At 32.2% G+C, this 15,901-nt stretch overlaps 1 protein-coding gene and 1 long non-coding RNA gene across 5 annotated transcripts in view; both read right to left on the bottom strand.

Annotated features, from left to right (window-relative positions):
* The window catches only part of LOC106680482 (DNA ligase 1), a 37,108-nt gene extending 21,364 nt beyond the window's left edge, over window positions 1–15,744 (bottom strand). For 2 of the 4 annotated variants that reach the window (XM_067046094.1, XM_067046095.1), the window contains exons 1-12: window positions 15,522–15,744; window positions 12,225–12,320; window positions 9,273–9,448; window positions 8,887–8,943; window positions 6,435–6,500; window positions 5,632–5,697; window positions 5,391–5,453; window positions 3,823–3,871; window positions 3,632–3,692; window positions 3,471–3,550; window positions 1,369–1,509; window positions 479–513 (exon numbers count right to left, since the gene is read on the bottom strand). In XM_067046094.1, coding sequence (XP_066902195.1) covers window positions 479–513; window positions 1,369–1,509; window positions 3,471–3,550; window positions 3,632–3,692; window positions 3,823–3,871; window positions 5,391–5,453; window positions 5,632–5,697; window positions 6,435–6,500; window positions 8,887–8,943; window positions 9,273–9,448; window positions 12,225–12,320; window positions 15,522–15,539 — 908 coding nt within the window. In that variant the 5' untranslated portion in view covers window positions 15,540–15,744. The remainder of the gene's footprint in view (window positions 1–478; window positions 514–1,368; window positions 1,510–3,470; window positions 3,551–3,631; window positions 3,693–3,822; window positions 3,872–5,390; window positions 5,454–5,631; window positions 5,698–6,434; window positions 6,501–8,886; window positions 8,944–9,272; window positions 9,449–12,224; window positions 12,321–15,521) is intronic. The other 2 variants (XM_014420223.3, XM_067046096.1) reach the window with 2 other exon arrangements.
* Window positions 13,510–15,076, bottom strand: LOC106680483 (uncharacterized). The gene is made up of 2 exons (XR_001343115.2): window positions 14,462–15,076; window positions 13,510–13,619 (listed from the first exon to the last, which is right to left on the bottom strand). It is a non-coding gene; the product is annotated as an uncharacterized lncRNA (long non-coding RNA).
* Window positions 15,745–15,901: the final 157 nt, after the last annotated feature.

Genomic DNA, 15,901 nt, shown 5'->3' with positions numbered 1-15,901 from the left:
CACAGTGAGCGTATATAGTACTAACACAGTGAGCGTATATAGTACTAACACAGTGAGCGTAATCCACTTTTTCGGAACAATAAGAAAAAAATATTAATGATTTCCTTAAAGGTATGGGAAATCAATATCATCACATATGTTGGTTCAATTTATCTTACCAAATCATCATAATGAAGTACACCTAAAAGTTTAATCTTAAATAAATACAATGATTTATATCAAACTATCAATCATCATATCAATTTATCAATCATTATGTCAAACTAATCACAATAATTTGTATCAAACTATCAATTAGGTTCATTTATATCTAAACTCATCAACTATAGCAATAGCGAAGCATTACCGGGTCAGCTAGAATTTTATAAATTATTAAATTTCTCGATAATATAATATATTTATTACTAATGACCATATAACCAACTATACTCAAGTAATATGTATAAAATGGAGAAGGATCCACAAAGAGTTTACTCACCTGTCGTTGTTGGGTTCCGTCGTACATATCATTTTCTGAAAAAAAGTATAATTTTCAATTGAATTGTTCTTCGGAATCGGATATCGATTAATTTCTGAGATAAGTATACATAAGTACAAAAAATATTGAGTATACTTCCTGAATATGATTATAACATTCATTACATAAATATATGAAGTAAAGAAGACTCTGTGTTCATTTTCCAGTATTTTTATATATTGTATAAAACTTTTTCTAGTGTATTTTTTTTCATTTTTCAATTTCATAGAGGACAATTCAAATATGTCGCCACAATTTTATTTTTTAAATATCTTTTTTGAAGAATTACTTTCTTAAAATAAAAAATAAAGAATTGTAACAAAATCGTATTCACTTCTTTTATTTCTGAACAATAAAATTTATTTTTCTAAATGTTTGTATATACATTATACCTCTATAATATAACCATAATACAAGGGCATCAGTTCAGATTTTCAGTTTTATAATATTATTTTTTGTTCTTATTTTGTATTATTTTTAGATTAGTTATTGTACTACTTAATTTTTATACTCTTAATATTAATTTCTAAATGGATGATGCGGAGGGTGAAGGAGTTTCGGTACAGCCACCCTGATAGTATCACATATATTCGACTACGGATAAATAACAGTATAAGACGATAACACACAACAATGATGGATCAATTTTAATATTATTAAAATCTAAAAAACTGGAGAGAAATAAACCAACTTCATATCTAAAAATTACAACAGAAATGTTCAGTGCATTTCTCTAGCAGAACTAAACCACATGACTTAATTTGCTATAAAAAAAAAAACAATAGTTCAAAATAAAATATTTTAATTTTCTACTTCATAATTACATAATTTTATATTTCACAACTACATACTTTTCTTTGGACAATTTCTTTTTTGCTTCTTCCTTTGGAAAATTGTTCCAACCTTTTCAAAAACAAATCTTCATCATATCCAGCTTGAACCGCCGTATTCGTGCTTCCCCGTTCCATCCTGACAATGTTTTTTGACCGTTCCTAGTTTTCATAAAGTTTTCTAATTTTATATTTTTAGTATGAAATACTGAAAATATAGTTTTAACTGATAAAAACATTCTAAAGAAATCTTACAGCTCAAAGGGGAAAAAAAAAGGAATCCTAAATCCTACAGCCACTAGCAATAATGATTTTAATTTTACCTCAAAGACTTTTCTTTGTAAATTTGTAAGTTTTTTTTTAAATGTAACAGAGATCCTGGGTATAAACTATATCACTCAAAAATTAAGTATATAGCGAAAAGAAAAATCTCACCGACTAACGCATTCCAGCGCACTTCCTCTAGAGTTGACAGTAGGAGAAATGAAACCACTTATTTTTATTTAAAAAATGCATATTTCGTGATATGTCAATTATACAACACATTTAAAAATCTTGTTTGAATTATCTTATACTATCCTAAATAGATGATATGTCAGAATGAAATGAAGGATTTGTTCAAAACTGGGTAAAAATCACCTGTAGTTTTGTCCATAGCTAATTTTTGCCCAACTCTGGCTTTATTTATTTGAATGTTAAGAAGGCTGTGGAATTACTGCCATCAAGAAAATATTTTGTGCAATGCGCGTGCCTGCAAGAGTGGGTTGTTCATGGATTCATGAATGACCTTGCAAAGGACTGCGTTACAGCACATCTCTGTAATAAAACAGCAATAGAATTTTCCATGAACTGTGCACACAGATTTTCCTCATTAATAACTCTCCGGTACTGAGAGGCTGAAAGGTCATTTTCTTCTTTTCATTTGGACTATAAATTGAAGTGTGCTGGACCTACCACGAATTTCCAACCATTAACTCCTCGTTCACCAACCGAGAAACTTCCTCCTCGGAGAATATAAATCGTGATCTCTTGGGACTTGATATAAAATATAGACTTTACCTACTCCAATATAGACTTTACCTACGACTTTACCTACACCAATATAGACACTTTACCTACTCCAATATAGACTTTACCTACACCAATATAGACTTTACATACTCCAATATAGACTTTACCTACACCAATATAGACTTTACATACTCCAATATAGACTTTACCTACTCCAATATAGACTTTACCTACACCAATATAGACTTTACCTACTCCGATATAGACTTTACCTACTCCGATATAGACTTTACCTACTCCGATATAGACTTTACCTACTCCGATATAGACTTTACCTACTCCAATATAGACTTTACCTACTTCAATATAGACTCCCAACCCTCTTTATTCAGCTCATTGCTTGTGATTGCCAAGATGTCAATTACTCTAAGTTCATGCCTGCTGTATAATAATCAGTCAACTGCAGTAGTTCTCCTTATTTCTTTTATTACATCTACAACTGTAAGAAAGAACTTCTCAGTTTTATTTTTAATTCCAAGTGGGATGGCGTGGCCGTGCCAATTCCATCTAAGGTCGGCCCGACCGTATTCAAAGTGAAATATTCTCCTTTAAAACAGACTGCATATCATCTGTGATTAAAGTACAGCTCTCAGATTTATAAGTGAATACAGCCCTCAGAGTTTTACTAATACTTTTGGATGACAAAATAGCAGATATTCCCTAGAGAGCACAACTGTATACGAGTACTTTTACAACCTCTTTGGCTATAAGACTACAATGATTATTATAATCTGCAATCATCTTTACCTTTAAATAAAAACAGCAACTTACTTGAGAATATGTTCTTAATATCAACAGAAATATATTTTGCTCATGAAGAAGCTTGATTTTGTCAAAACACTAACAGATTTGTAATTAGCTTCGACTTGGAGTAAGAAGAATCCTAATTTTAATATATACCTTTAATCTACTCGTAAAGTTTGTAGAGAAAATTCATACAATAGTACTTTTTTTTGTTTTCAACTTCAAACTTACTTGTATTTGTAAATTAAATTTATATCATACTCATACGGTTTTAAAATTAAAAGTAAAATAGTGAGAATTATACTTGCAGTGAAGGGATAATTTCCACGATTCTCCTGGTGGGCACAGTATGGTATAGGCCCAGAGCTAACATCACCTAAGCTTGCACCTAAGTATGAGTAACATATCCTTCATTAGCAAACAATCCAAAAGAATAAATTAATTATAATCATCGTTAGTTATTGTTTACTTGACTCTATTGAATGGTTATCACATCCTGATTTCGTCGTAATATTCCACATTGATGATTCCTGTAAGAATAAGAGCAAATTAGAGTTGATTTTTTTTTTTTAATTTATAGATTTAAGTATCACATTCACACCATATACGTACGCTGTGTGTATGTGATACTTAAATCTAAAAATTGTTGTAGACTATTACCTTCCTGATCTTCCTCGGTTGTGTTCTAGGAGAACGATTTGAAGCAGCGCTGTCAATAAAACATTAATTGATGTCAAATTAAAAAACAAAACATATATTTTATTTTAAATTAACTAGAACCTGAACTATGAAAATTTAAATTTAAACTACAACTTAGTTAGGTTTTTACTAACTACTGATACATCACAAATACCAACATTAAAACATTATAAACGCAATGTTTGAGATCTAACAGTCCGAACTACCGTGCCTAAATCGTAATGTCAAATATTAAAGTTTAGCTTCGATTGTACTGCCCAAATCCATTTCATTTCAAAAATATACGTAAAGTGTGAAACAATGTCGGATGTACGCGATTTCGTCCTTAAAGTAGTAGATTAAAATCGAGATAAAAATAAAAGAAATCCTGCTCAGGGCGATTTAATAGAGATTAAGGAGAATTCCTTCCGACAAAACTATTGATTGATGCTATGATCCGCACTACTCTTTAAAATGACTCTCACCTCTAACCTGAGGTAATATTTATTATACATATATACATATAATCTCGATGGTGAACTGGGTTTCAAGGTAAGAACAAACAGTGAGCAACAGTCGAAGGGCTTCTCCACATGTGGAAACAATTTATCAATGTGATTATAATATAAGTCTATTTCATGAGAGTCTTAAGTAACACATTCCCAATTGAGGCTGTAAAAGAAGAGCTGGAAATGGTACATGTCGGTAAAGAAACTGGAAATGGTACATGCCGGTAAAGAAGCTGGAAATGGTACATGTCGGTAAAGAAGCTGGAAATGGTACATGTCGGTAAAGAAGGTGGAAATGGTACATGTCGGTAAAGAAGCTGGAAATGGTACATGTCGGTAAAGAAGGTGGAAATGGTACATGTCGGTAAAGAAGCTGGAAATGGTACATGTCGGTAAAGAAGCTGGAAATGGTACATTTCGGTAAAGAAGCTGGAAATGATACATGTCGGGATAAAAAGAAATTTTTCTCAAAAGGAATTATAAATCCTAAGGCAGAGCCATGTTTTTGTGGTTTTTTGTTCATAATCAAACTATTTATTTAAACATATGACTTCGGTTCTGTGTCATTTGTTTCGAGTGCAACTAGCTTGTTGTCATCTCAAAAAAAAAAAAATACCAGCCATGTTTATAACAATTAAATAGTTTAAATAATGCTGCAATTTAATGGATAATGTATTTTTATGATTTAATAATTAAATAGATTAAAAGGCCACAATGAGCAAGGATATAAACTGTCCTAAAGAAGTTTGATCATCGACTCAAAGCGATTCTTAGGATACAGTGCGGTCACCAATGCTCCAAATTTCTTAGGTTATGGTTATTCGTCATTTCTAAATTTATCATGTTAAAGTGTTAATGATGTGGTGTTAATTAGTCACGGGTCTCCTAAACGTAAAAGAAAGTGCTTAAATAAGTACACTCTATGGTGTAAGATTGAAGTGAAGTATTATTGTAAATCGAATGCACACGATACTTTGCGTTGATTGATACCATACAAGAGCCACTAACGAGTCAAAAAATAATATATCATTTTAATCATACCTCCTGTTAATATCATCACGGTTCGCATTACCTCGCTGTGGATAGCGCGCACTCACGGGGTACCTGTTCCACAAAAAATAAGTTATTGCAGTTCTAAATTGACAGCAAACAGGCTTATTGTGTTTTTGGAGCTGGTGCATCGCCCAATAGCCATCATGAACTCAAGCGTATTTATAATTTCAGTTTAAATGAATCATGAAATAATGCCTAGAAAACAAATTAATACTAACTAATGCTTTACCTTTCATCAGGGTCTTCATATGACGGTTTTCTTGAAGTGTATGGCGACGTCGATTGATCTCTGTACCTAACCATTTCAATAAATAGTTGTAAAAAGTCTAAAATATCTATAAATAAAAATTATACTTATTATTAATCGTTATAAAAAATCAATCTGTTTTCTAATTTTAGGCGCAATTTAAATATTGCTCGATTAAACTATCTTAAATCTCCTCTTCCCGTTTCAAATAGTCCAAAAGTGATATAGGACCGTCGCTCCCTGGGGGTCTTACTGGGGCGAGTCCGGGCGGGAAGGATTGCCTTTTTTTGCGTCACGACCTTCACTCATTCATTGAAGGCAATCCTTCCCAGCCAGACCTGGCCCACTAAAACCCCCAGGGAGCGATGTCCTATATCACTTTTTAAATATTTGCTTAAAACGATAACAGGAGACTTAAGATAGTTATGATCGAGAAAATTTTAATAAAAAGCTCCTGAAATTGGAAAAACAAATCTTCATAACATTATTATCATATATTGTTAAAAAAAAAATCTCTTTATTGCCAAATAACTAGGGTGTGAAAGAATTCTTTCAAAGTAAAACAAAATATGAATTTAAAAAATTTTAATCTTGTCTAAAGGCCGGTTTTTCAACTTTAAGTTACTTCTACGTTTAATTAAAATTTAGACTATTTCAATCTGTAATTTAAACCAAATGACAGCTGCAGTAGCTCAAGTAGAGTTTAGTTGACTGAACTTTAAACTCCATTGGTAAGACAATAATTAAAATATAAGATCATTTCTATGACTAATTAATTTTATTACCTTGTTTCTTTTAAGATTATATCGCGCCTCGATGGAGAACGTGAAGGAGAACGTGATTTAGCAGATCTACAAAAATACAATTATAATTTTACAAAATTCAAAGTAAAGTATGATCTGATAAACTATAATCTGTCAATTAAAATAAACTCATATTATTAATAACTTAATTATTTTATTTAATGGCGCTACACTGTCTATAAGAACCTGAGCCTCTCTTATAATCTTCCAACACTCTCTGTTATCCTTGGAGGAATCCTTGAACCCTGGAAAGATTGTTAGGAATGGAAGAGGAGGTTAGAAACTAGTGCGTTTGGGTGGTTAGGGAGTTTATAGTGGAAGGAATGGTACCTGGTTCGGGCTAGATCGGTTACATATGAAACTTTAAGGGCTTTATTTATGATTTTATTTGTGACAAAGTAAGGAGTATTGAGGATTTTGGATTGTAAAGATTGGATAGAAGAGGAATTCGAAGGTTTAGTGGAGACGCAATATTCAACTCCTAATGACCAGATAGGCCTAATAATTGTCACATAGTCATGTAGATCAATATTTTGTAATGTTTTGGAAGTTTAGACCGTTTGTCTAGTAAGTGTTGTAATAGTCGAAATCGACGTGCAGTTTCCTGTCTTTTTAGTCTTGTGTGAGGATTCCAGGTTAGTCGCTTGTCCAGATGTAGCCCAAAGTAGCGGATCTGTTCTACAGTAGTAATAGCAACATTATTGAAGGATACTGTAGGGCAGTTAGTAGGTTTACGATGAAGGGTAAAGGTGATTTGATGGGATTTATTTTGATCCTCCAATTACGGCAACATTCTTTGAGGGTTGCGATAAGGGATTGGGGGTTTTGGGTGCAATTAAAGGGTTATTATTGACTGCAAGCACACATGCGTCATCAGCGTAAGTGGTGAGGGTAGAGTTAGGATTGGTTGGGATATCAGCAGTGAGAGGAGGGGACCGAGGATCCTACCTTGAGGAACACCATCTAACAGAACGAAGAGGGATGAATAGGAACCATTGTGGTTTACTTTGATTAACCTATCAGTGAGAAAGGAACGGTTAATGACAAAGTATGTAGGAGGTAGGAATTTACAAAGCTAAGAATCAATTTAAATCTTAATATGAGGTGTTAATAGAAATAAGAGCCTAGATTAATATGTGGAGAAGATAGTCCGGGGGTGTGGTCAGTAAATAAACAAACACTATTTATTTGTTTTATATTATTTAACTATTTATATTATTTATTTCTTAATATCTCCTTATTTATAGCTTTTTTATTAATAATTTTGTTATTATTTTTGGAAACATGATTTCTATGAGAAAATCGAAAGACATGATTTTAAAAATTTTTAATCAAGAAAAGGCACTTTGGGTAAAGTTGATTGGATATAAGATATGTACATATAAACATGAATAATAGGCCAGTATATTTAAGGGCGTACCTAGGATCAACTCTAGGGCTGGGCTAGCCAGGGTCCCTCAGGTTGTCACATTTCAGAACAGAAGAGGCGAATGAAACCAAAATTTTAAGTAAATTGTATATAAGTATAGCAGTAATTTATTAGTTATTAAAATTATTTGCTTGAAAAAAATTTAATTTTTATTAAATTGATATTTTTTTTCACTTGAAGAGGGTGGTGGCTGCCCCTCGCGCGGTATGATCATGGGTATATTATATATTATTAATACTGAACTTGGTAAATGTTATCAATTATTAAACATTCGACAAATTAATCGGCGGGTTTATAACGGATCTCCAGAAAGGTTATGGGCAAATTAAAAATTAAATAAATTGAAAATCAAAGATCGTCATAGAAAATAATTTTTATTCTTTTCTTGGAATGATTTAGAGAGGATGGGACACTATAAGCTCAGTTTTTGGCAATTAATTAGCCATGGGACCACTTGTTCATGTCTAGCATATCCAAGCATAGAAAGCACGCTGCTGGCCAGCACACAATTCTACCATTTGTAATAAATGAATTATTTGCCTTGGAATCTTTTGTCTTCTAAATATATTTAACTTTCAAATAGCACATATTGTTTCAATGTAGCTCACAATTGCAATGTTATAATTATTCTGACTTTTAAAGCCAAAAGTTGGCTCACTGCTGTGCGAGGAACAGAAAATAATAGTAGTGACCATTAAATTTCATATAAAAGAATCGGAACAAATGCTTAATCATTATAGAAATCAAATAAAGATTCAATGGGTTCTTTTGTCAGAGCGGTATTAAGTAACATTTTGGCATTAATGATATATACTATAAATGAGGATGAACAACTATTTTTGCAAGTACGAACTCCCTGCGACGCTTTTCTTCACCCAGACTCAAGCTTTGGTTAATAATAATATTCTCTCTCATGAGACAAATTTTCATCGGCTGTTTCCAACAAAACACAGGAATTAATTGATTTAAAATTAGTAAATTGAATTCAATATATAAAAAATTAACCTTGCTTGCCTCTCCTCCTGTTTTTTTCTTGGAACTGGTCTGGAAATTTCAACTGGTCTGAAAAAATAAATAAATAAAAAAAGAGATTGACTTTATGATTGCCTTTTATAAATCTATTTATTTTATAACCACAATAAATTTGTTTAAAAAATGTTTAGGAATCACGACACAAGATTACCCACTGTTAAATAGTAAAGTTTAATAGCGTACATCCATAGGTCGTACGAGTCTAAAGATAAAGAAATCGGAGTTGGAGATGGTTAGAGGGTTATGTACTATAAAACTTTAGTAATCTAAATTGGATAACCTAGAGTCAAGAAATCTGAAAATTGTTTGAGAAATATTATTACAACTATTTGAGACAATGATGATGCGTTGATACTAACTCGTTACGGGGAGAGGCCGGCCTTTTCCTAGGGTAATCAGAATATGCGGCTCCCTGAGGGTGGTCGGCATCGCAAGGCCTCACGAAAATACGGCCCCCAACCAGTTCGAACTCGAACTGTTCCTGGACGACCTCGTATTCAGTTTCATGCCCTTGGAACTGCACGTCAACCACTACCTGCAAACAGAATTGCTGTAGAAAATGCATGATGTACTAAATTATATTATGGAATATTGAAATTTTAGATATGTAACAATTCCCACTTCAACTTTGTTTTTCTTTGGTGAGAATTGTTCATGCTTGTTTAGAAACTAAAGGTCTGTTCTAATTCTTAGTGGTTTTTTGAGTTCGCTTATAGTTAATAAACTATAAGCGAACTCAAAAAACCTACTAAGAAAATTTACGCGAGGTTCACACCACAGTGGCTAGATAAATATCGTTGATGGTAAGCCATATAAAATAATTATCTTTTGCAATACGTTCGCTCAGCCCAAAAAAAAATTAAACGAGCTCAACTTTCTTAACCGCTAAACTCTCCCACCTATGAGCACTTTTGCGAAGGCTGAACATGGCAAATCAAAAGTTTGAGGTCATCAATTTATTTGTTTCTTTTATCCAGAAAGCAGGGAAGGTTCCAGAGGAAGGAGGAAGGAAACTATCGTTGTGAACAAAGACTTGGGGACATTCGTCGAGCAGGCCAGGATTATATCATAAATAACTCAACTTCCATGGGCCTTTATAATTCGCAAATTTGTTTTTTTACTGGTGGTATAGGTCCTTACAACATACCAAAAATTATAACTACCTCACCTTTGATGTATAAAGTGATTGGCCTAATTTCGATTCAGACGGATGTTGAGATAGCTGAGTTCTTGTAACTCCGGCTGAGCCTTGTGCTCGGTTGCAGCATTCAATTTTATGGATGCACCCGACACCTTCTCCTCAAATATCAACTTCTCAGAACCATTTCATTCTCCCTCAACGACGGGCACATACTCCTCTTGCTATACCTTATCGCTTGCTCATCTTAGGATAGAATTCGTTCATTCTATAGCTTCCGTGATAAATATTTAATGGCTCTGCTATGAACCTCGATACACACTTCATGTGATACAATATATAAACAAATTAATCTTTAAAAAACAAACATTAATCCCATTAATCAATCAAACAAAAATGAACTGAAAAATTGAGCATTTTATCACTAATATTGATAGCAACTAATGTACCTAAAGAAATAGACTTTAAAGAAGTTATTCAATGTTTTGCTGATCAAAAATCAAGTCTTCTTCTTGCATTAATGGTGTAATTATCCATAACATTGAATGCAATTCTTAAAATTGAATTTGTCTCTTAAATTTAGATACAGTCCCAAATCCATTTTATTAGAGGAAAATAAGAGAGAAAAAGTTAATAATAATAAATAATGTTTGATTTTTAATTAAAAAACAAAATGGACCATTAGTAGTGGAGCACTTATTTTGAGAATATTCTTCGTACTATCAAGACCGTGGAGAAAGAGTTTGATTTTGTAAGTAGAGAAGAATATAGGCAGCAGTGGGTTTGAAAACAATCAATAACAAGATTTTTATTAAAATTGGTACAACAAACGGCTGATTTAAATTGTTTAGTGGTAAATAAGCCCTACTTTTATTTATTGTTATGTACCTGTTAAGAATTGAAAGAAAATTATTTTATTTTGATTTTTGATTAGTTTTAATTTTATTTAGTTAACATTTAAATTATTTTAAGTTATAAGAAAGATATTGAAGAGAACGAAATACTGAAAACCTATAACATCTGGAGGAGATTACGGAAATGGGGAGAGAGAAACCCACTCAAACTTCAGTCTCACAATGATCGCCATTGTTGTTAGTTCATACGAACTACCTGGGAAGTTTCTCTTGACCCAGACTCAGGCTTTGGTTAAGCAGAGGATATGATCGCTGGTCTCGGTGTGAACATGTATACTGCCACAGAGGGGAAGTATAGGAATGGAAGGACACCATAGCACCGTATGAAAGCAGTTCGCAGTTCGCATTCACATTTGAGACATCAGTATAATTTAGTTATTTCTGTTAATTTTAAATATAGTTTTCATTTTTATTTCTTTGTTAATTTCCATTTTATTTATTAAAGAAAATTACACTGTATGGAGCGCTTCACGCATTCAGTATTAAACAAATTAAAGTTAAGTTTGGCGACTCTACTTTAACGAACGGGAAGAAGCTGCGAGAGAACAAGTTTTCGCCACTCTTCCCAACAGTACCTTTTTATGTAATTCATTAATTTATTTTTATACATACGCACAATATCATAAAGTTGCTTATAAAAATTACACTAATTAAATTTTTAAAGACGAGAAAAGTTGAATAATCTTTTCGATTAATACTTTGAACTCGGGCCAGATTCTAAAGACTTTTAACTAGAATTCCAAAAGCAACCAAATCCATTTTTTTTAATTAACATTTTTGGTTCAGGATAATTATGAAGTAAAAATTTCTTTTAACAAAAATTAATGAAAATCTCTGCTTTGTTTGATAGTGGTACAACTTAATTTTTTTTTTCTTGGTCCAGTAGCAAATCTAACCTCAGAATTTCCTGACTCTCTTAAGAGCTGTAGAGCCACTTGAACTATGAGAACGTATAAACCCCCAAGATAATTAAAAAGCGAGAATATAAAAATATCGACTTTTTCCTCAATAAAATCGAAATATTTTAGAATCAGGCCCAAGTTGTATGACTTTTCAATTCTCCTCGTTCAATTTGGATTCTGCAAATTATATTCCAATATGAGAATTCGCATATCCTAAATTCGGGTATAGCATTATCAAATTTATATCTAGTTCCTGCACACTGAATTTAACAGATGTTTACAATCCTTTTAATCATAAATTACTATGCTAAAATGGAAAAAAAAAAAATTGTTTCGCATCAAAATATTGTAACTTACATTATTATGATTTTTACAAACATAAATGATTACTGGATTGGCCATATATCCTTTTTTTCCAGCTTCATTTTGTCCCATGAAATCTCCCATTGTCCACTATGGAAAATGATTCGTTAAAGATACTTACAAAAAATTAATTTTCATTATTATTATTCCTTCATTTATTATAATTTTATTTTTTGTTGTAGATACGATTTCATTATACACTTATAAGATTAAAAAACCTAATTTATTTCCCATTACTTCAAAAATAATATTTTTCAATTTTTTTTAAGCATCTCTAGTACTAATTTATCTTTAAAAATGTTAACTATTCCGTATTGTAAAACTTTCTTAGAATGGCAGAATTGTGACTATCATATCACAACGGTTCATTCATTTTGAAGGTTGGAAAAGGATGGTGATGGATAATGTAGAAGTACTGATTTATAAGTTCCTCATAATAGGAGAAAGATGCAAATTACAATTTTACTTATTTTAAAACTGTGAAGAAGAAGAAATTATAAAGGTCATCGCCGTTACCAGAGTTTGTCTGTGTTGAGGATTATAGGGTTATAAGGATTATAGGGTTATGAGGATTATAGGGTTATAAGTACTTGAAATTTTCAAGACAGGACGTCTATCTGAATGGAACTACTTGGCTTTCCAAATTTTAACAGTTACTACCTCATTAGTAAATACCTTGACCAATCAGTTCCATACCTACGCTACTCAAAAAAATAAAAGCTGGAAGACCAATTATTTTGAATAACATACGTTCAATTTCCTTGTGTTGGAAATTGCCCAACGCGCTTGGGCACTATTCCTTCCAGACCAGTTGTGGGCTATAACCTACGCAATTATTATTATATTATTCTTGCAAGAAGGAGTATGATGGAGAGGGTAAGCTTTAAAGAAAAATTGAAGCCAAAAAGGCGGACATCCTAGTGGGCGTGGCTAACTCTTCATTTTACGGATCCACCTTTGCTTTGAAGGATAGCCACCCCTACCCCTCTCCTCTGACATTATTAGTGTTTTAATTGGGTCATAGTTATCAACTGCAAAGGGCTCAACGAATCCCCAACAAATCTTTTTCAATCCAGATCGGGCATACAAACTCATTCCATAGCGTCTCAGATTATAAATCACAACTGGTCTGGTGGAATATCACCTAAGTACCCCTACTTGTTATTTCTTCATAAGCTCAGACATACATCACTTTTAAGCAATACTTCAACAGAAGCCACAAACATTTGTATTTTCAAAATTCACTTAAAAATTAAAATGATAAAAATATAATGAAAAATAAATTGAATATAATGTATTTAATATAAATGATTTGTAGATAATGGTTTCACTGTCCTTTGCATTTCGAAAATTAAATTCATGTAATATTCCAGAATACCATCTTCTGACCTGCAACACACCAAAATGGTTATTCACTAATTGATACGGAATCCTTAGCATAGATGGATTTATTCGATGTTTTTCTAGCCAGCATCATACCAACTCAACTACTTTTTTTTTATTAAGAAGAGGTTTATTTACTAAAACATATGAAAACGATCCAAAACTGAAATGATTTTCAAAACAATACTATGTATATTTATTTCGTATTCGACTTATTCCATAAATTGAGGCATTTGGTTGTAAAACATGACAACTAACAAAAAAGAAATCTTTCGCGAAATCAATTGTGAAGTTTTGAGGTTAATATTTAGTATTTTTTAATATAAATATGTCCAATTTTTTTGGGTGTATTGAAAAAAAAAACTTTCATTAAATGCTATTCCTAAAATTTCTTAGTGGATACAAGAACAAATAATAGATGAGGAATACTTGCAGAAACCATGTTTTCTACCCAAGGATGAATTCCGATTACCCTGAGTCAGATATAATGTTTCACATTAATTTAGAAATTTTTCGTAAAATATGTTATCTGATACATGTGATTTCAAGTTTATGTTACCGTGTAAACATGTTTTGAAGTAAGAGTAACTTCACTCGTACCTCAGCGATTTGACTAGGCGGATGTATAACTAAGTTAACCATGGTTACCACGTATTTAATGCATAGTTGTAGAATCAAAGGTTAAAAAAATACTTTAGTTAAGTATATTAAATGAAGAAGTGGCGCTAGAGCTTGGTACGTTCCGGACGTACCGTGTTTTACCTCAAACCATGTGAGAAAGTACATACATCTAGTCCTATTATTTTTTTTATTTAGGAGTAACTTGGATCCAATTTGTTCGCACTCACATAAAACAATAGTTCAGGTCTTCATCATGGATATTACCAAAAGAATTTTTGTCAGAACTATTACTGACATTTTAAACTTTGGATTTAATTTTCTTATCGGGAAACATACAGCTTCGTGTAGCCACCTTTGTCGGTTACCATGCCTACCTCCAACCAGCTATCACTTACATAACTTAATATCAAGATTATCTTATTAAAAATCCTACACATCTGCTCTAAGGAATCAAATTCTTCCAAAATCTTGAATTAAAAAAAATGTCATATACCACCTGGCACGGCCTTCCTTTCTAACTTATTATGAATACGCCTTGTCGTGGGCATTCTGTAAAGAGATATCAGGCTGGAGAAATCGCCTAAGACCAGACAACCCCGACACCATGTTATACGACCAAATGCCTGAAATGTATTGGAGTTACTTCGTAAAAATCCTACAACTTGGAGCCAGTACTTAAGGTGACCACAGTAGAGAAAAATAGTACGGAATACGTCCAATTCAAAACTTATAATCAGTTACATTACTATCAAACAAAGCTTTATTAAGTAAACAACTGCAGACTTCATCAATCGAGATAAATGTCGCTCTAACACATCACAATTATATTTACTTTATTTTCAATAAAAACAATCCCTAAACAATCATAGCAACTATTAACCCAAATAGAGGTTTAAGTATTAGTATGATTCAAGCTAACAGATCATAGCAAATTGTTGAATTATTCTTTTTAATGAATGCGTTGAAGAGGTATTCTGGAGTATTACAAATAAGTGAGTGTTTATTTCAAAAAACACCCAAATGATATGTTACAACTTTAAGTGGTTTTTTTGGAAAGTAAACGGCTCGTTTGTTCGTCACTTGTCAATTTAGTGAGCAACACTAAATTAAAGATTAGTTTCGTTCAGCATTCATAAACTAAATTCCTGTTATGCGTCAGTTCTTTTTTTTTTTTTTTTTTTGATATGGAGTTTAGTAAGTAGTACACAACGGTAAATTAACAGAAAAATATTTTTTTGTAATACAAATTTAAACACTCAACCAAATTAAAAGAAGTCAACTATTTACCTTTGGCCTCTCACCCATTATTAAAACACCTTTTCAAGGATCAGCTTGTAATATAGTTTTGAGAACGTATCATCTTTTGTGTATTTTCGGAACATAACCACCTTCGGTTACACTAGTAATTTTTTTTGTAACCGGCGTAAACTTACATATGTTTACATGATCGCAGCAGTATCGATTAATTAGAAGAAACACATCGCTGTTTTGCATTGCAATAGTGGCATAACTAAAAAAAAAAAAAAAGTGTTTATAAATGGTTGAGGTTAAAAAACTTCCAAAGATGAATATGATCTATTCTATCTTTTTCTTCATTGTTGTACAACGTTTCGGGACAATTGTTCCTTATTCATTTACCTATTCTCTCTCTCTCTCTCTCTCTCTCT

Source organism: Halyomorpha halys, unplaced genomic scaffold, assembly GCF_000696795.3.
Source record: "Halyomorpha halys isolate HHAL.00 unplaced genomic scaffold, Hhal_1.1 Scaffold265.1, whole genome shotgun sequence".
NCBI classification, from domain to species: domain Eukaryota; kingdom Metazoa; phylum Arthropoda; class Insecta; order Hemiptera; family Pentatomidae; genus Halyomorpha; species Halyomorpha halys.
This window is presented reverse-complemented; position numbering and strand designations above follow the sequence as displayed.